Source organism: Aquarana catesbeiana, linkage group LG07, assembly GCF_042186555.1.
Source record: "Aquarana catesbeiana isolate 2022-GZ linkage group LG07, ASM4218655v1, whole genome shotgun sequence".
Lineage (NCBI taxonomy): Eukaryota > Metazoa > Chordata > Amphibia > Anura > Ranidae > Aquarana > Aquarana catesbeiana.
In genome coordinates, this window is record NC_133330.1 from 184,345,291 (window position 1) to 184,367,294 (window position 22,004).

The 22,004-nt window shown below is 40.3% G+C and overlaps 1 protein-coding gene across 3 annotated transcripts in view; it reads right to left on the minus strand.

Moving 5' to 3' along the window:
- The window catches only part of LOC141103379 (potassium channel subfamily T member 2), a 2,416,326-nt gene that overhangs the window by 31,035 nt on the left and 2,363,287 nt on the right, over positions 1 to 22,004 (minus strand). For all 3 annotated transcript variants that reach the window (XM_073592891.1, XM_073592890.1, XM_073592889.1), the window contains one exon: positions 9,987 to 10,071. In XM_073592891.1, coding sequence (XP_073448992.1) covers positions 9,987 to 10,071 — 85 coding nt within the window. The remainder of the gene's footprint in view (positions 1 to 9,986; positions 10,072 to 22,004) is intronic.

Consider the following 22,004-nt stretch of genomic DNA (forward strand, 5'->3'; position numbering starts at 1 on the left):
TGTAAAAAAAAAAGAGAAAAAAAAGAAAAAAAATGTTAATAAAGAAAAATAAAAGTTAAAATTAAAAAAAAAAAATCAATAAAAAAGTATTCATTTGTTCACTTTTTTAACATACCATCACCCGTCAATATCTCCTATTACTGCCACACCAGTCATATGATGATGCTGTACTGCACTAGTGACAGTATGTGAAAAAAAAAGAAAAAAGAACATTTTTATTTAAACTCTTCATTTTCCAAAAAGTTGTAACAAAAAATTTGCCATGCCTCTTACTAAATATCTCAGACTGTATTTTCCAAAAAGGGATAATTTGCACTTTCCTGGCATTTTAAGGGTCTCAAGAAATGAAATAGGCAGTAGAGATGGGCCGAACATCCCCCTATTTGGTTTGCAGCAGAACTCCAGAACAGGGGAAATGTTCTAACCCGAATGGCAAACCCCATTGACGTCTATGGGAGCCGAACAGGAAAAATCAAAAGTGCCCATTTTGAAGGCTTATATGCAAGTAATTGGCCAAAAAAGGGGTATGGGGGTCTGGGTACTGCCCTGGGGGACATGTATCAATATATTTTTTTTAAACAATCATTTTTTTCAGTGATTTTAATTATGCTTAAAGAGTAAATAAAATAAAAATAAAAAATTTATTTAAATATAGTGCCTGGGTGGGGCCTTAATGTGCCTGTAAAGTGGTGCATCTGTAGCATGCATAAAACATGCTACAGCAAAAATTACATTTCTAAAGAAAAAAAAACATTTAAAATAAATGACTCGTGGTTACAATTGCCCATGTTGATGGGAACAAGGGCCTCTTCCTGACAACCCTGGGCTGTGGATGTCGGGGTCTGCGGGAGGGGGGCTTATCAAAATCTGGAAGTTTCCTTTAACAAGGGGGTCCCCAGATCCCCATCCCCCCATGTGAATGGGTATCAGGTACATTAAAGCCCTACTCATTCACCAAACAAGTGTCAAGAAGTAATAAACACAAGAAACTATTTTTGACAAGTCCTTTTTTAAAAAAAAAAAAAAAATAGTGTCCCGCGATGTATATCCATCATTAATCAAGATGCCCACTGGACCCGAAAAATATTTAAAAAAATGCTCGGACTCCTGGGAGGCCTGCCACTGTATGCCCACTTTGCGGTTTGACAGTTCTTATATAGGCAAGGGATGGGGCCATGTGGCTACATCACCTGGTAGCACTGCCCCTTTTTATATCTCCTTAACAACCAGTGTACACTGCACCCTGATTGGGCTAAGCTTTGCCCAATTAGAACGAATATTTCACTGTGCAGGGTTCAGTGCATTGCAGGGTGTTCGTCGGGGCAAACACCCAGCAAACACCCTGCAAATTCAGGTGTTCGGCAAACGGCCGAACAGGCAAATGTTCGGCCCGAACTTATGCTCGGGGCAAACCATTCGCCCATCCCTAATAGGCAGTCAGCACATCACGATTGATCAATTTTCAAACATATATACTATAGTTTGTAGACACTATAACTTTCACACAAACCAATTATTATACATTTATTGGATTTTTTTTTATTGGATTTTTTTTTTTTTTTACCAAAGACATGTAGCAGAATACATTTTGGCCTAAACTTATGAAGAAATTTTATTTTATTGGGTATTTTTTATAACAGAAAGTAGCAAATATTTTTTTTTCAAAATGTTTGGTCTTTTTTTTTGTTTATATAGCAAAAGAAAAAAAAAAAAACAGTGGTGATCAAATGCCACAAAAAAAAGCTCCATTTGTTTGAAAAGAATTCGATAAATTTAATTTTTGTACAGTGGGACCCCACAATTACTAGTTAAAGTAGCACAGTGCTGAATAGCAAAAAATGGCCTGGTCATGAAGGTGGTAAAACCTTTTGGAGGTCAAGTGGTTAAATATGATCATTTTAAAGATTAACTAAAATGTATCCAAATTGAAAAAGCTGTTTTCTGCAATCAGCTACTCACAAAATATAGGTATTACATTTTTTTTCCCTGCAATCAGATGGTTCTTTGAAACAAATAGGTCAGGTTCATTATCTTAAATTTGTCTGATACATGTTACAGTTATCCATCATATTTTTTTCTTCCAGAAAAATAAAAAGCACCTAACCTTTCCTAGTTAGAAAAATAGTTTTTTACCTATTTTTATTAGCCTAGCTATGTAGCTCCTTCTATTCACAGACTGAATTAAATTTCCATTAGTTAAGGGAGCGTGTGGTTAAAAATGAAATACAATACCTACTATTGATTTATAACAGCTTTTATTATAATACTGTATTTGGTCTTTAAACAGATAGCAAATAGTAGTTAAATGTAAGTTTGGGCAATGTTTACACGTATTTAAAATTATCCTTTCCTTTACCTGTACAGGCATACAGTAGTTACTAATCCCCCCCCCCATCTCCAGCAGTGCATACACATCCTTTCTTCCTCACATTACTTGCTAGTTGCCTAGCTAGTTTCCTCAACAGTCTTAAGTATAAAATTGATGCGCTTTAAATAAATAGTGCACAATATGCTGCTGCGACTAAGTTTAAATCCAGGAATAAAAAATGCATACATGTGAATAAAATAGATAAATAATTATGGTGCTAATACATGTGTTAAAATTGCCAAAATAAATCTTCAAATTGGTGATGTGACGGTGAATATAAATAAAATAATAATGACACTCTGAGTACAATGTCCAGGCAGAGATAAATAGTGGGGGAAAGTAAAAATAATTAAACAGTTCCTTCCCTTAATCCAGATTGATTGACTCACTGGGTTAGATCGTTTGTATCAGGATATTTAGTTTTTCTTGCATCCCACTTTAGCCATAATACTGCTGGTGATTCGGCTCTCAGGATAAAGGTTTTATGCAAAGCAAGCAAAGAAAAAATAGATCATTGTGCAGTGAACTTACTAGATAGTACACAAGCAAAACAGGGACAAGAGATACACTCACAAACTCCCGGTCTATTAGAAGCATTCAAATATGCAGATTGCAGTCAGCCGCTGTGGACGAGGTTTCCCATAGAGAAACAGCTGCTATTAACCTTCAGGTGTATTGCAGCACTGAATGTGTATTGCAGCACTGCAGCACTGTACTGAACGTGTATTGCAGCACTGAACATCCTAAGCTCCTCCCACCTCCTGGTGGGAGGAGCTTAGGACGTTCAGTGCTGCAATACACCTGAAGGTTAATAGCAGCTGTTTCTCTATGGGAAACCTCGTCCACAGCGGCTGACTGCAATCTGCATATTTGAATGCTTCTAATAGACCAGGAGTTTGTGAGTGTATCTCTTGTCCCTGTTTTGCTTGTGTACTATCTAGTAAGTTCACTGCACAATGATCTATTTTTTCTTTGCTTGCTTTGCATAAAACCTTTATCCTGAGAGCCGAATCACCAGCAGTATTATGGCTAAAGTGGGATGCAAGAAAAACTAAATATCCTGATACAAACGATCTAACCCAGTGAGTCAATCAATCTGGATTAAGGGAAGGAACTGTTTAATTATTTTTACTTTCCCCCACTATTTATCTCTGCCTGGACATTGTACTCAGAGTGTCATTATTATTTTATTTATATTCACCGTCACATCACCAATTTGAAGATTTATTTTGGCAATTTTAACACATGTCTTAGCACCATAATTATTTATCTATTTTATTCACATGTATGCATTTTTTATTCCTGGATTTAAGCTTAGTCGCAGCAGCATATTGTGCACTATTTATTTAAAGCGCATCAATTTTATACTTAGTACTATTTGTTTGGTTATCTGATCACCCTATATTGATAGCAGCTTTAATTTACCGATTTTATCATAGCACTAACTATATTGGTTTATATATATTTTTAAGCACAATTTATTTATATCACACATATCTATCCACATCAGCGCTTGGTTTTTATTCATTTTTTTTCCTCAACAGTCTGCCACATACTTGCTTCAGGCCAATGGACCCTTCTGTCAGCACAGCCTGTTTCCAAAGGCTGCTCCCAAAATGAGGTTGGGAGAAGGAAGAGTCCACACAAAGAAAGCCATTTAGCTATTTAGTTGAACATTGAAAATGACATATGTACAGTTTCAACCATCCCAGACAGGTGATAGCACATTTCCTCTTAAGCACCTCTTCTTCAGGGATAATACATTTACATTTTTTTGTACAATGCTTTCTTTTTGAACAGGGGGGGGGGGGGGGGATTGGACGTCACTGAGTTCTCTGGCCGCTTGATTTCATGACGGGGTTCTCATCTGTGATCTATTTTTAAATACATTTTTATATACTTTACTGCACTATGGAGCATGCATCGTTTTAGCTCCCCAGTGCATTACTTTACATTTTTCTTCAGGGATAATACATTTAAATTTTTTTGTAGTTATTCTTCATAACAGAAGTCCTCCAACCCCTTATTAGCTTTGATACCCTTCTCTGGACTGTGGATTCTTACCAGTTCAAGGACATCCCCCTGAGGATTGGTGACCAAAACTGGGTGGCATATTGAAGATGTAACCAAACCAGGGTTTTGTAAAGTGGTAAAATGATAGTTTTATCACCCTTTTTAATGCATGCTAAGAGTCTGCTAGCCTTGCTTGCTGCAGCTTGGTATCTGGAGTCTGTCATCTACAAGGACCCACAGATCCTTTTCCATCCTTGATTTTCCCAGAGGTTCTCCTCCTAGTGAGTAACTTGCATGCATCATTTTAGCTCCCCAGTGCATTACTTTACATTTTTCAATGTTAAACCTCATCTGCCATACAGCTGGTTACTTCTTTGTTTTACCTAGTTGTTCTTGTAAAAATGCTATATCCTTTTGTGAAGTTGTTTCCCTGCTTAGTACTAGGGTTGCACTGACACCACTTTTTTAAAACTGAGTACAAGTACCGATAATTTTTTCAAGCACTCGGTGACACTGATTACCGATACTTTTTTTAATGTCATATGACAGTGGCACTAATATGCAGCACTGATAGGTAGCAATGATGAGGCATGTCAGTAGTTTTTTATTATTTTTATTTTATTTTTATTTTATCATTTTATTATTTACAATTTATATATTTTTTTGTTATTCTTTTATTTACAATGCTTTCTTTTTGAACGGGGGGGGGGGATTGGACGGTATCAGCATTTTATTTTTTAATTGTTTTGCAATTTAACGTTTAAATATTTATTACTATTCTTTTTTATATAATTTCTTTTTTTTTTATCAGCCCTGTTGGGGGGGGGGCTTTGGTGAGATATCAGGGGTCTAAACAGACCCCTGTCATCTCCCTTTTGAAACAGGGAAAGGGACTGAGGACACAGACTCCCCAGTCCCTTTCTCTGCAGCCTCAGCTGCACTGAAGATGAATGGACAGGAGACAGCGGCTCCTGTTTATTTGTAAACTGAAGCATTGTAAACATAGTTTACAATACTTCAGTTATGAATGGACAGAGTCAGTGATCATTGACTCTGTTCATTTAGAAAAGGAAGGTGCCAGTAAATTACATAATTACTGGCTCCTTCCTCTGCTATCCATCCTGACAGATCTGGGACACGGGGGACTGGAGGAGGACACAGAGGGGGACTGGAGGAGGAAACTGAGAGGGACCAGAGAAGGACATGGATGGGGATCGGAGGAGGACCCGAGGAGCCAGAGGAGGACCCGGTGAGCCAGAGGAGGACACAGGCGACAGTCGGTGGTGAACGGTGCGGCGGTGGGGGTATTTACAAGCAAGATGTCCCTGGGGGAGGAGGAGAAGCAGCTGTCAGCTGCTTAATTGAAAGCTATACAGAGAGATTGGTGCTTGTAAATGCCCCCACCGCAGCACCGATCACCTGTGAGGCTGGTATCAGATTAGGCATTGGAGCATTTGCATGAATACAAGTACTTGTGCAAATGCTTGGTTTCGCACCGATACTAGTATTGATAGGTGCAACCCTATTTAGTACTATTAGCAAACACTGAGATTGAACTATTAATTCCAACCTCTATATGAACAAGTTAAACATAATTGGTTCCAGGAAAAAGCCTTGGGGCACCCCTTTCACAAGTCTAGACCATTCAGGAAAAATGCCATTAATCACTATACTCTGCAACCACACTCCCAGCAGTCTCTATAACTGCAGACGCCCTACTGGGGGAAATGCATTGGGCAGAGTCGATCTTGTGACGTCACTGAGTTCTCTGGCCGCTTGATTTCATGACGGGGTTCTCATCTGTGATCTTACTGCTGTGATTGATTGCTTCTATGTAAGTGCATCTATTTTTAAGTACATTTTTATATACTTAACTGCACTATGGAGCTCTCCTGTTTTATGTTTTAACTGGCTACCCTGGAATGTGAGGAAGCATCCAGTCTCATGTAGGTGATTCGAGTGTGGATAGCTGATTTTTAAAGCCAGCTAGTAGAGTTTCTCATGCATGTAAGCTCTGCTGTTTTGTGCTGTTGGTAAGCTGCTATATGTTGCACACGAGCACTGGAGCACAGCTGTCATACATTTTTTGCACTGGGAGCGCTTTTCATCATGGTCATGTACTGATCTTCATTGTTGTGGATTTGCACTGGACTTTATTTGCACAAGTGGACTAAGTTGTATAAGTTCTACTAAGTTGTATATATATATGAATTGGTAAATTGTTTTATGCCCAGAAAGCACTTTCCATCACAGTCAAATACTGATCTTCATTGCTGTAGATCTGCACTGTGGATTGGATTCCTATTTTTTGTACAATTATAGAAATTGATAAATTGCTATTTTGCACATATTTATTTTATTAATTGTATGATTTCTTTAGCACATTTGATATGTTTTGCACATTTACATGCTGAGATATTATGTATATGAGTTATACTTTGTTGGTTATATACATTCTTAAAGGGGCAGACACCTTATTTAATTTAAAAGGATAAGAGCACCTGTTTTTTCCTTTTTGATTTATTTGGTAGGTTTGTATTTAGCCTCACTTGGTGCAGCTGTCAATATTGATCTGAGCACAAGTTTTATACAAATCTTATGGTTTATTATTATATCAAATGCCTTAGAGAAAAATACTGTAGATATGTGATGTACACAGGCCTTCCTCTATCCAAATTACAGCTTACCTCCTCATAGAATGTTAAATGGTTGGCCTGGCAAGAACAGTCTTTCATTAATCCATGTTGGTTACTAGGGATGAGCCGAACACCCCCCTGTTCGGTTCGCACCAGAACTTGCGAACAGGCAAAAAATTTGCTCGAACACGCGAACACCGTTAAAGTCTATGGGACACGAACATGAATAATCAAAAGTGCTCATTTTAAAGGCTTATATGCAAGGTATTGTCATAAAAAGTGTTTGGGGACCTGGGTCCTGCCCCAGGGGACATGGATCAATGCAAAAAAAGTTTTAAAAACTGACGTTTTTTCGGGAGCAGTGATTTTAATAATGCTTAAAGTGAAACAATAAAAATGTAATATTCCTTTAAATTTCGTACCTGGGGGGTGTCTATAGTATGTCTGTAAAGGGGCGCATGTTTCCCCGTGTTTAGAACAGTCTGACAGCAAAATTACATTTCAAAGGAAAAAAAGTCATTTAAAACTTCTCGCGGCTATTAATGAATTGCCGGTCCGACAATACACATAAAAGTTCGTGGATAAAAACGGCATGGGAATTCCCCACAGGGAACCCCGAACCAAAATTTAACACAGGGGAGAGGGCCGGGATCTGGGGGTCCCCTTGTTAAAGGGGGCTTCCAGATTCCGATAAGCCCCCCGCCCGCAGACCCCCACAACCACCGGGCAAGGGTTGTGGGGATGAGGCCCTTGTCCCCATCAACATGGGGACAAGGTGTTTTGGGGGGCTACCCCAAAGCACCCTCCCAATGTTGAGGGCATGTGGCCTGGTATGGTTCAGAAGGGGAGGCGCTCTCTCGTCCCCCCCTCTTTTCCTGTGGCCTGCCAAGTTGCGTGCTCGGATAATGGTCTGGTATGGATTTTTGGGGGGACCCCACGCCAATTTTTTTTTTTAATTTTGGTGCGGGGTTCCCCTTAAAATCCATACCAGACCTGAAGGGTCTGGTATAGATTTTGAGGGGGACCCCACGCCATTTTTTTTATTTTGGCCGGGGTTCCCCTTAATATCCATACCAGACCTGAAGAGCATTGTATGGAATTTAGGGGGACCCCCCACGTCATTTTTTTTTTTAAATTTTGGTTCGGGGTTCCCCGTGGGGTATTCCCATGCCGTTTTTATCAATGAACTTCTATGTGTATTGTCGGACCGGCAATTCATTAATAGCCGCGAGTAGTTTTAAATTACTTTTTTTCCTTTGAAATGTCATTTTGCTGTCAGACTGTTCTAAACACGGGAAAGATGCGCCCCTTTACAGGCATACTATAGACACCCCCCAGGTATGAAATTTAAAGAAATATTACACTTTTATTGTTTCACTTTAAGTATTATTAAAATCACTGCTCCCGAAAAAACGGCCATTTTTAAAACTTTTTTTTGCATTGATCCATGTCCCCTGGGGAAGGACCCAGGTCCCCAAACACTTTTTATGACAATACCATGCATATAAGCCTTTAAAATTAGCACTTTTGATTTCTCCCATAGACTTTTAAAGGGTGTTCTGTGGCTTTCGAATTTGCTGTGAACACCCCAAATTGTTCGCTGTTCGGCGAACTGGCGAACAGCCGATGTTCGAGTCAAACATGAGTTCGACTCAAACTCAAAGCTCATCCCTATTGGTTACTACTAATGATGCTATTTTGATCAGGAAATTCTGTGATATGGTCCCTTATCATTCCTTCTAAAAGTTTACATATTATTAATGTTAGGCTGACTGGTCTGTAAATTTTCAAATATGTATCCTGGCTGTTTTTTGAAAATTGGTAGTGTAGTACCAATATAATCAGTAAGCAACATCTAAGTGACATCTGGGCTTATCTGTAACCTACCCTACACTATTATGAAGTCTCTTATCATGGCAGCTTGTGGACACACATGTAATTGACAAGCAAGTCAAAGCAATGAGTCATTATATAATAGACAGCTCATCCCTAAATTTCAAACAATGAGATTGTACCTAAAATTGATCTATTTTTTTCTGCTATCTCTTTGCTAATGCATAGTTCTCCAGAAATCCTTTGGCATGTATTAAATGTTTATTTGTAAAACAAATAATGTATACCTATAGTAAAAACATATAGGGGAACATACTGCAGATACTGTAAAGCAGTGAATGTGACATTCGCCATTGTAGGTGGATCAGTCACTGTACTTTAAAAAATATGCACCAGGATGATTCACCTGCAGTTAATGTTTGGTATTATCACATCCACTGCTTTATAAAAGTGTCCCACACAGTATAACCTTATTTTGTAAAGAAATAAACTAAAAAAAAAATAACATTTCCCCTATGAAAGTTTCCCTTAAAAATCATCAAATGCATAGGGACATCTCCGTGTTTAACTGCTTGTTTTCCTATTATATTAGTGATACTTATTTCTCTTGAAGCAAAGCCCAAAAGAACTTTTGTCTGAGATGTGCTTTGTATGGGCACATAATAGAAAGGCACTTCAGATATCACATTTCTATTACCGAGGGGCGTAAGAATTGCAAACATTATCATTTGTGATAATTTTTCTATCTCGGCTATCGAAACTCACAAAATGCCTAGTTCATTTCAGAAGTATATCTCACTCCTTCAGTCATCCATTCCGTGATCCTTTGGCACTTTGCGTTAAGATGGGATTGTATTTGTAACCTTAGTAACAGCAATAACTATGTTATTCTACAGTTATTGAACACATGTCTGCTAACAAAAGAAGTTCAGATTTATTGTCGCACTGTTTCTATTGCTGACCCTTAATCTATGCATGTGAGAAATTACCATACTGTTTCAATGTGTCACATTAGAGGTTAAAAATAATTGAATGAAACAGTGATGGAAGCCAGGTGGCATAGAGTGAACTGTTGCATGAAGGATGGAAAACAGACAGAGTGGAAGAGAACTGACTGCTCGCCTCTCTTGACTTACACAACATCATTCAGTTCCAGTCTAGTGTCTGGGGAAGGATTGATGAGGATGTAGGACAGCGTGTTCTGCTGATCATTCATTTCATCTAGAAAAAAAAACAAAACATAGTTATTGCCTGAAACATGATGAAAATACAGTGCAAGAGCCACATAATTAAAATAGATACATTCCTAATTAGTGAAGACAACTGGAACATAGTAATTATCAATGATTCTTTGATCTGTTAGTGATTTCCAAATATAATAATTCTTCAAAAATTATTCAGGTCTAAAGCTGGCCACCCATATTCTCAGTCCATTCATCACCAACAAAATTTACTACAGGCTGTGTTGCTGTCTGGCCTAGCTATACATCCATTTGCATTATGTCCAATCATTCAGACCCTCCCACTTATACAATGGTGGCTATTTATATTAATCTGACTGGTTAAAATATCTCTATGTGTAGACAACTTGAAACAAATCTGTTCTTTAACCTATAAAATATAACAATGGACAAAATAAAAAAATGACACGTGTTGTACAGTATGTCAGTAGGATTAACACAGCAGTCATTTTTATGAGTTCCACCTGTAACATAGTTTTTTACCTGGTGATCCGTCCAGTAATGCTGTCATTTTCAACTTCCTTTAACAGACCAAGCTGTCAGGCAAAGGTGGCAAATAGAGGGTCAAGACAAACCATTTGAAACTGACAGGGGTGCTTAAATTGGTCAGCTTGTATTACTTTGTGTACAATTTGGAATTATCCCAAAAGGACAAAAAAGCTATTGCTGTAACTGCTTAAAATCTGCCGGTCCAACCAACACTGACTGACAAAGCTGCTGTCCAAGGATGGCGATGTTGCCGCTTCATATATGCAGTGGAGGAGTGAATGTAGTCAGGACAGGAGGTGTGTTACTGGCCAATTACTAGTTGAAAATAAAGGAATAAGGGGGACGCATGCGTAACTTCCGCGGGACCGGCTGCATGTCTGAGTAGCTCCATACTACTCGCTATGATTAGCCTGTTTCCTGGGGCCATAAAGCTACAAAACCCACCACAACCACATCTAACACCCCCAGGACCTCGCTGTGCATGCCGCCAAAGAAGAAAAAACCAAGGGGACCGTGCAGAGGTCACTAACCAACTACCTGCTGCAGATACAAGAAAGATTCGGCATGTCTCAAGATGGTGCCGGCAGCCCTGCCTTTTCTTCATCGCAGCTCATACAGGATGTCTCTGCTCCACTTCAGGACAGTGAGTACTCTGCCCCCTCACAAAGGAGGACTTAGATAAGAGTCTGGAATCTATATACAGAAAAATAGCCACCAAATTCCAGACATAATTGTACAAAAGCACAAATACCCTGACACAAGAGATTGCTGCTCTGGGAACCCGCATTGACCGTTTAGAAACTAAACATGATGAACTCAGTATAGCTCACAATGACCTCTCCAGGGAATATTACTGCAATGGTCACACAACTGCAATCTCAGGTCGAAGATCTCGACAATCGTAATTTCAGGAATAATCTCAGGATCAGAGGAGTCCCTAAATCTAACACAGACCTGATTCCTGCCATGTACAAACTATTCCAATCTCTGCTACTGGATCATGATGAATCTGAGTCCTTTACTTGTGACCGCATTCACTGGGCTCTGTGCCCAAAACCACCCCCTGAAAAACTCCCTAGAGAAATTGTACTCGGCCTAAAAGACTTCCTTATTAAAGAGGAAAACCTTAGGGCTGTTCGCAACTCTCATTCTATCACCCTGGACGGCGGCACCCCTGTCCAAATTTATCTTAACATCTCTCCAGCAACCCTGGATAGACACCGCAAGATGAAGGAGGTAACCACGGTGTTAGCTACTGCACACATCCGTTACAGATGGGGCTTCCCCTTTAGACTTTCAGTCCCCCATAATGGTACCACATATACAGCAACCATACTTTTGGAAGGGCAAGAAATTTTAGTGAAGCTGGGCCTTTTAGATGCGGAATCCCTCCCTCGCCAACCTTCTACTCCCAGATCAACGCCTATCTGGCGCATGCCTTCTCCAATATGCAATAGAAAACACATCAGACATGACATTGGTCACAATCTCCACTGATTGTGCTATTTCAGGCTGGCTTTAACTTGGAGCTGACTCTATTTCCACACTCTGTGCCTGTTTAACATTTTCTGATGATCTCTGTGGTTAGAACTCCACCTAATGGCCATTTTTTGAAATTCCTCTGCACAACATCTTTCAACCTATCTGCTATATTCTACGTCCTGGTTTGGTAAACGTTCGGACTCTTCAAATACCAGAATGTACCCATTCCTGATGACATCCTGGATCTTTTCAGACGATTCCCCCTTATCACAACATACGATCTTATTGACATCATGCCAAACATCCCTTATTTTTGTTGTTTTTGTTGTTTTTTTGGTTTCCTTTTTCTTCTTTTTTAGGTGGACACGACTCTCTACCAACAACCATGCATGCAGATATCCAAGGACTACCTCCATTCTTACTAAAGTAACTGGCCTCTGGGCCCCTGACATGGACACAGACTGCAAAAATTCTTTTGGAAGTCTGGATATGATTCCTGGAGTTAGGGACGTTTTTACCCCTTACATAGCTAATTTCTCAGTTTCAGGTTTCTGCTATTTGCAACCTGACCCAATGTTTGACCAGCTCAGAATCATTATGCTGTTTTTTTTCTCTGTTGTTATTTTGATTGTTCATTTTCAAATCAAGTTTTTGTTTTTTTCAGTTATCGAAGCATATCAGGCACAGCATACATTGTAATGGTTTTATCACTGTGTATTCTGTAAGGTATCCCCCATCTGGCGTTTCCCTTGTGTTGGAGAATTCTGGTGATGCACTGAAGTTACCACTATTTCTCTCAGGTGAGCCTAATTGGATCTCATTTCATAAATGGTGATTTTGTGTATTACACACAATGTGTAGGGCTTTCATTTAATTCTCCCTACAAGCGGAAAAAAAGTCTTTACCACCTATAAAAAATTAGGAGCCCAAATCTTGATACAGGAAACCCATTTTGCCTCAAATAATCATCCTACCTTCTTTCACAGGTCTTACAAACAAACCTTATTTACCCTGTACCAATCAAAATGTAGAGGTGTTGCAATATTGTTGCATAACACATTCCCCTTAGAGGTCCAACATGCCTACAAAGACCCAGATAGCAGAATCCTTATAATTAAAGGGTCAATAGCTGGACGGGAAATGACAATAGCAAATGTGTATGCACCTAGTATAACGCAGGGCTTCCTTTTTCGCCTTCTTCTTTAAAATTCTTGATCAATATTCTTTGACATATATGTATCTTGGAGGTGATTTTAACCTTGTGGCCCATCCCCAGTTAGACAGAAGCACCACCGCCCATTCCTCTACAGCTTTTCCCAAATCAATGTCCAAAACACTACAATCCTTCCAATTAGCAGATGCATGGCGATCACATAATACCGGAGCAAGAAATTACACCTTTTACTCTCAACCCCACAACTCTTTTGCCAGGTTAGACACATTTTCTGCACCTCCATTATCCTGGCCAACTCCACAAACTCTGATATCCATATGTGTCCATGGTCTGGCCATAATATAGTGACTAGGGATGAGCTTCGAGTCGAACATCGGGTGTTCGCAAGTTCGCCGAACAGCGAACAATTTGGGGTGTTCGCGGCAAATTCGAAAGCCGCGGAACACCCTTTAAAAGTCTATGGGAGAAATCAAAAGTGCTCATTTAAAGGCTTATATGCATGGTATTGTCATAAAAAGTGTTTGGGGATCTGGGTCCTGCCCCAGGGGACATGGATCAATGCAAAAAATGTTTTAAAAACGGACGTTTTTTCGGGAGCAGTGATTTTAATAATGCTTAAAGTGAAACAATAAAAGCCGTTTTTATCAATGAACTTATATGTGTATTGTCAGACCGACAATTCATATAGCCACGAGTACTTTTAAATGACTTTTTTTCCCTTTGAAATATAATTTTGCTGTCAGACTGTTCTAAACACGGGAAACATGCGCCCCTTTACAGGCATACTATAGACACCCCCCAGGTATGAAATGTAAAGGAATATTACACTTTTATTGTTTCACTTTAAGCATTATTAAAATCACTGCTCCCGAAAAAACGTCCATTTTTAAAACTTTTTTTGCATTGATCCATGTCCCCTGGGGCAGGACCCAGGTCCCCAAACACTTTTTATGACAATAACTTGCATATAAGCCTTTAAAATTAGCACTTTTGATTATTCATGTTCGAGTCCCATAGACTTTAACGGTGTTCGTATGTTCGAACAAATTTTTTGCCTATTCGCATGTTCTGGTGCGAACCGAACAGGGGGGTGTTCGGCTCATCCCTAATAGTGACCCTAGCTACTACCCTCATTGGCCTGTCAGACACCCCTTACACATGGCGTTTAAATGAATCCCTGCTTGTAGACCCTATCACACGACAAGAAATATCTACTGCCATCCAGGAGTACTTTACTTTGAATGCCACACCGGAAATATCCCCTAGTACTCTATGGGTGGCTCACAAGGCTGTTTTAAGGGGCCGTCTCATTAGCATAGCCTCAAGGAAAAATAGAGAACGCTGGCAATAAATGTATGCGTTGACCGTAGAATTGGACAAAATACACAAGATACAAATAGGGACTCTACTACCATTCTAAAACAAGAATTAAATTACCGGGATGCAATTTGGACTTTTTCACACTGGGCAGAGGCACCCGTCAGGTGTCTCCCTTATTATTCACCCTAGCACTAGAACCCCTTGCAATTGCCATTGAACAACACCCAGGCATATTCGGTTATCCCCTGGAATCTTCACACTTTAAACTCTGCATGTATACAGACGATTTCATGCTCTTTTTGACCTAACCCCAAATACTCCTTCCCAACTTATTCGCCACATTAAATAAATTTGCCTCTATCTCTGGGCTTACGGTAAACATATCTAAATCCACAGCACTTCCCATTAATTTATCCTCAGCCCAGTGTGAGACACTCTGAGGATCCTTCCCATTCCAATGGTCAAATGACAAAATTCCGTACCTTGGCATCTACATCACACCACAATTCTCGTCCATTTTTGTGGCTAACTATCCAGCATGTGTGTCTCGACTTCGGAGTTTGCTTAAAAGTTGGAGTTCACATCGTATATCATTCTTGGGGAGAGTCATGGCAGTCAAAATGACCCTGCTACTGAAACTCTTATGCCCCGTACACACGGTCGGATTTTCAGACGGAAAATGTGTGATAGGACCTTGTTGTCGGAAATTCCAACCGTGTGTAGGCTCCATCACACATTTTCCATCGGATTTTCCGACACACAAAGTTTGAGAGCAGGCTATACAATTTTCCGACAACAAAATCCGTTGTCGGAATTTCCGATCGTGTGTACACAAATCCGACGCACAAAGTGCCAGGCATGCTCAGAATAAATAAAGAGATGAAAGCTATTGGCTACTGCCCCGTTTATAGTCCCGACGTACGTGTTTTACGTCACCACGTTCAGAATGATCGGATTTTCCGACAACTTTGTGTGACCGTGTGTATGCAAGACAAGTTTGAGCCAAGATCCGTCGGAAAAAATCCTAGGATTTTGTTGTCAGAATGTCCGATCAATGTCTGACCGTGTGTACGGGGCATAATACTTATTCAGATCCCTCCCATCACTATCCCTAAATACTTTATTGACAAAATACAACAGGATATTAATAGATTCATCTGGCAAAACAAACAGCCCAGTTTTTCCAAACACATTCTATTTAAATCTCAATCGCCGGAGGTTTGGGTCTTCCTAACCTTTGGTTTTACTTCTTAGCGGCCCATTTTTCCCAGATAGCTCACTGGAACATTCCAGATTCAAGAGTACCCTGGGTCAAATTTGAATCCACCTCCATTAGACCTTATTGCCTTCCGTATATATTATGGTCACCCTCCAACTCCACACACAAGCTTACTCCCAGTGCAATGCTTCGGGAGGAAGTGGGAGCTGGAACCCAATAAAAAAAGGGTGGTTACTCCCCCCCCAAAAAATAACATGCCAAATGTGGCATGTCAGGGGGTCACCTTCCCTTAAAGCGGAAGTTCCATTTTTGGGTGGAACTATGTTTTAAATACCTTGGAATCCAGATGGCTACCTCCTTGTCTACCCTGTCAGATCTCAGTTATATGCCCGAAGCGCGGTAGTTCATACGTGTTGTAAAACATATGATAAACTGAACATCTCTTGGTTTGGCTGTATGAATGTCATCAAAATGGACATTCTGCCTAAATTTTTATACATCTTCCAGGCAATCCCTGTCCCCCCTTCTCTGGGCTTCTTTGCAATGGTCAATAGGGCTATTTGTAATTTTATCTGGCAACATATGAGACCTAGGATTGGCTTTTCCACTTTAGCGTTACCAAAGATTAGAGGAGGTGTTGCTTTTCCTAATCTTTTGTTATATTTCCATGCAGGGTCGTTAATCATGGTAGTTGATTAGCATCATGGTAAAACTACTAAGTTGTGGATGTCATTAGAAAACTACCTTATCTCTCCCGACCTCGCGTTGCTATCGTTGACAGCCCCGACACTTAGACCCCCTACTAACCTATTGCCCCTCATGACTTCTATTACACTATGAATTAGGGACACTTACCTTACTAAAGATTTACTGTTCTTGAGACCTAGCCCATTGACCCCGCTCTTTAGACTCCCTTCTTTCTCTCCGACTTGTTCTAACACTAAATTTCTTTCATGGCAAAATGCTCCTCTTTTGAGCCATACACTCTGAGATAGTAAACAAATTCCCTTACCCTGCATGCTCTCCGCCTGCCATAACCCGACAGGTGCTTGACTTGAACACACTCAGTTGACACACTTTATGGACAAAATACTGAAGATCGCCGACTTGAAAAGAGCGCAAACAGCCTTCGAGTCATTACTATCCCAGTCTAGTAGACCAGAGCACTCACTGTCCCATATCTATCAGATTTTGGTTTAGATCACTTACCCAGATCCACCACCATTCCTTTCAAAGTGGGAAAGGAAACTGAATGTATAATAATAATGGAATGGGGTAAAACATTGGCGCTGTCCTTTGAATTGTCTATCTAATCTCATGCTCAAGAACAAAATTACAGAGTTATGTCTAGGTGGTATCGCTGCCCCACTATTCTACATAAAATTGAGCCTAACATACCAAATACATGCTGGAGATGCCTACAGGTCCCTGGCACCATGACACACATTTGGGGTACTTGTCCACGAATTACCCCATTTTGGGATAAAATTCTCCATCTCTATGACAAACTTGTGGGGGAAGTTCCCAAATGAACCTCGTATAACGATTTTGTCTATGTTGCTAGGCTCCTACAAGCAAATCAAAGAGAGCTTAATTTGTCATTTTCTGATGGCTTCTCTTCCGTTATCACTAGATCCTGGAGCCAAATGGCTATCCCCTCTTTAGCTGATTGGGCTTGTGAAATGAACAGGAGCGAACACCTAAAACATATGATTGCATGGGAAGCTGAAAAGAATGAATCCCATGATGCTTCTCCTGGGCCCTCTCATGCGTAAATGGCTACTCCCTCCCTTTATTTTCCCTGTATGGACCCCTATCCTTTCTCTACTTTCCCTTCTCTTCCCCCCCTTCTCTTGTTTTTTTTTTTCTTTACACTTTTATGTACATAAGGTTATGGTTATCTCAACTATAGCACCACCATATTTTCATCTCATATATGTCACGCTTTGTTTCGTTTACTCCACTTTGTTTTTAGTGGACTACGGGTTTATTAATAATACAATTACTATGCTCATTTTGCCATGCCTTAAAGACATAGATTTTATTGTACCGTATCATAAATATTCAATATTTATTCTATTGTTAATATTATTACAATCTCAATGTATACTTGTACATCCAATGGAGTCGGGGGGGATACTCCCTGTATTTTCACTCTGTCTTGTTTAATCTTGTTTATAACTCAATAAAACAGCATCAATATAAATTATAAACTAAAAAAATGTATTGGTGAGCATGTATATGATATTTTGATTAAAGAAGAAAAAAGCCCACTATTTGAGCATTTCAAACATTGGCATGAGTCTTCAGTAACAGGTTTAAAATTTTGTGGAGGAGGTGAGATGGATATATATTCTTAACATCCAGCTCCTTTTGGTTGAAATAATAAACTGAACTTGCAACCCCTATTATAATGTTATATATTGAGGACAATGTTTAAGCCCAGCAGCAGAAAATGTATGCATCAGTGGTAAAACTGTCTGAATCTCACAATGTATGCAGCCACGCACCACTTACGTTACTTTTGTTTGTTCCATACATGACAAATGATCCCTTTATGGCAAAAAGTGGCAGTCGATTGATAAAGCTTCTCCTGAGATTGGTTCAATAAGTTCTGATGAAGTTCAGTGACAGATGAAATGTGAACCAATGGCAAAACTATGGGTGCTGCTCAAGGCTCTTACAGGTCCTCTTCTACTATCAGCTGCTGGGAGTGCAGGCGGGGATGGAGCTCATCCCAGCTCCGTAAATATTGATGTTAAGAAAGTCCCATAAGCCACACATCACAACAAAACCCTGTATGTAGAAATTGAAAACAGCCTCAGCCTGGGCTCCATGCAGGCAATACCCCCAACACAATTCACCCCTCCCACGGGGGGTAATCATGGGATTAAATCACATGAGCGGGGTAAAACACATTGGGAGTGTAGCCTGGATGGGGCCCAGGCTGAGGCTGTTTTCATTTTCACTTTCTACAAATGATCCCTTTATGGCAAAAAGTGGGTGGTCCTGGAAGACAGGCAGTCAATTGATAAAGCTTCTCCTGAGATTGGGTCAATAAGTTCTGATGAAGTTCAGTGACAGATGAAATGTGAACCAATGGCAAAACTATGGGTGCTGCTCAAGGCTTCTACAGGTCCTCTTCTACTATCAGCTGCTGGGAGTGCAGGTGGGGATGGAACTCATCCCAGCTCCATAAATATTGATGTTAAGAAAGTCCCATAAGCCACACATCACAACAAAACCCTGTATGTAGAAAGTGAAAACAGCCTCAGCCTGGGCTCCATGCAGGCAACACCCCCAACATGTTTCACCCCTCCCACGGGCGTTAATCATGGGATTAAATCACATGAGCGGGGTAAAACACATTTGGAGTGTGGCCTGGATGGCACCCAGGCTGAGGCTGTTTTCATTTTCACTTTCTACCTACAGGGTTTTGTTGTAATGTGCAGCTTATGGGACTCTTCTTTTTTCGCATTGACAGATGAAATGTATCAACATTACTATTATGTGCCTTGTCTTTTCTACGCCAAGTGAGATTTCTAGATGAGAGACCACGAAAAGGATTGGTGTTTGGCATCTCTTGTCCCATATATTTTGACTTAGAAGTAGGTTGGCAGGTGGTCTGTATCTCCATACACTTACATAGTCTACCTGCATGCAGCCCCCAGATGCTCATGCTTCACTAATAAAAGTTCTGGGTGGCTTAAATCCAACGTAAAAATGCATATAAAAGCAAAGGCGAAGGCCTTCAAAAAATACAAGGCTGAGGGATCATCATCAGCATTCCAACTTTACAAAGAATGCAACAAGAAATGTAAAGGTGCAAGCAGGGCGGCTAAAATAAAACACGAAAGGCACAGGATGAGTGTAAAAAAAGAAATTCTTTAAGTACATAAATAGTAAGAAAGGTAGGTCAGATTACATTGGTCCCATAAAGAATGATGAAGGGAATCTGGTTACTGAAGATGGAGAGATGGCGAAGGTATTAAATTTATTCTTCTCAGTCTTCACGAGGGAATTGGGGGGCTTCAGTAACCAAAACTGCAATGTTTATCCTCATGACACGTCACAGGAAGCACCCTCATGGCTAACAGAGGACAGAATTAGAAATAGACTTGAAAAACTTAACACTAATAAGTCACCAGGACCAGATGGCTTGCACCCGAGGGTCCTTAAGTAACTCAGGTAAGTAATTGCCAGACCATTGTTCCTAGTTTATAAGAACAATCTACGGATTGGGATGGTACCAGCTTATTGGAGAAAAGCCAATGTATCACCAATATTTAATAAAGGGCCAAGATACATCCCTGGGAATTCCAGACCTTTTTGCCTAACATCAATTGTATCCAAGCTCTTGGAGCGGATGATAAGGGACCATATACAAGAAAATGACAACGGTATTATAAGTAGGGATGGGCGAACAGTTCAGCCCAAGCATAAGTTCGGTCCGAACTTTGGTTGTTCAGACGTTCTTTTCAACGAAAAATATGCGGTGTTCGCAGCAAATTCGAAAGCCTTGGAACACCGTTAAAGTCTATGGGACACTAACATGAAAAAAACAAAAGTGCTCATTTTAAAGGCTTATATGCAAGTTATTGTCATAAAAAGTGTTTGGGGACCCGGGTCCTGCCCCAGGGGACATGTACCAATGCAAAAAAAAGTTTTAAAAACAGCCTGTAACGAGCCCCTTGCTCGCTCGGTTCCACTCTCCCGACACTCCTCTGCAGCTATTGAATCAGATTGCAACGTCTGATGGTTCCGTCATCCAATGTTTCGGGATTAGAACTACAGCTATGTGACGTTCTAACCCAGTTGTGATAGCTCAGAACAAACACCAGGCAGGCTGTATGTAAGTTCAAACAGGAAACTGTCTTTATTGCAATATACATGCTCTTTTATACACTAAAAGAGGAGGTGCAGACCTCCTGCTCATATTACTCTAACAATACAGCTGTAACCTAATTAACCTAATTAACATGAGCTAATTAACTAATCCCTTTAGACAGCCTAGATGACTCAGACATGACCGTTAGGCCAGACTGGCCATCTTGTAGTTCAGAAAATCCAATCAACATTATCACAATCAACAGAGTTAATTAACACAAATAACAATGGGGATCTAATGACTCTTAGATCCCATAGTAGACTTATTTACAATACACATTTTAGCAGACAATAGACAGACAGGTGTTGGAATTTACATCAGCACCTCCTAACAGTATCTGTCCCAGCATTATGAATCAGCCACTATTCCAATATGGCAAATCCAGGGTCCCCAGACATACAGCTCACAAAGAGCACCGTTCCCTCAAATACAAGGGTCCCCGATCGATGGGCAAGAGGCTAGCATACAGTCCCCTCCAAAAGTCTCTTTCCCAGCTAGGTCTGTCACACAGCCGTTTTTTCAGCAGTGATTATAATAATGCTTAAAGTGAAACAATAAAAATGAACTATTCCTTTAAATATCATGCCTGGGGGTTTCTATAGTATGCCTGTAAAGTGGTACAGTTTTTCTGTGTTTAGAACAATACCACAGCAAAATGACATTTCTAAAGGAAAAAAAGTCATTTAAAGCTGATCGCGTCTGTAATGAATTGTCGGGTTTTGGCAATATAGAAAAAAATCATTGAAAAAAACAGCATGAGTCCCCCTCCCCCGTCAATTACCAGGCCCTTTGGGTCTGGTATGAATATTAAGGAAAACCTCAAACCAAAATGTAAAATTGCGTGGGGGTCCCCCCAAAATCCATACCAGACCCTTTAGGTATGGATTTTAAGGGGAACCCTGTGCCAAAATAAAAAAAATGGCGTAGGGGTTCCCCCTAAAATCCATACCAGACCCTTACCCAAGCACGCAACCTGGCAGGCCACATGAAAAGAGGGGGGGACGAGAGAGCGCCCCACGAACCATACCAGGCCACATGCCCTCAACATAGGGAGGATGCTTTGGAGTAGCCACCAACAAGGGGACCCCCAGATCCTACCCCCGGTTACATTGTACCCCTGCCAATTCACAAAAAAGTGTCAAAAATAGTAAAAATGACAGGAGACACTTTGAGACAAATCCATCTCATGCCGCTGTCAGGGCTGGGCTCAGCCCTTCTTTCTCTGAGCTGGCTGCTCAGCTGTCAGCTAGTTGCCAGCTCCCATCTCTCTCCACAGTTACTCAGCTGTTGTTGATATCCTGCTCATCATTCCTGCCTACTCAGTCGTCCAGTCCAGAGGAT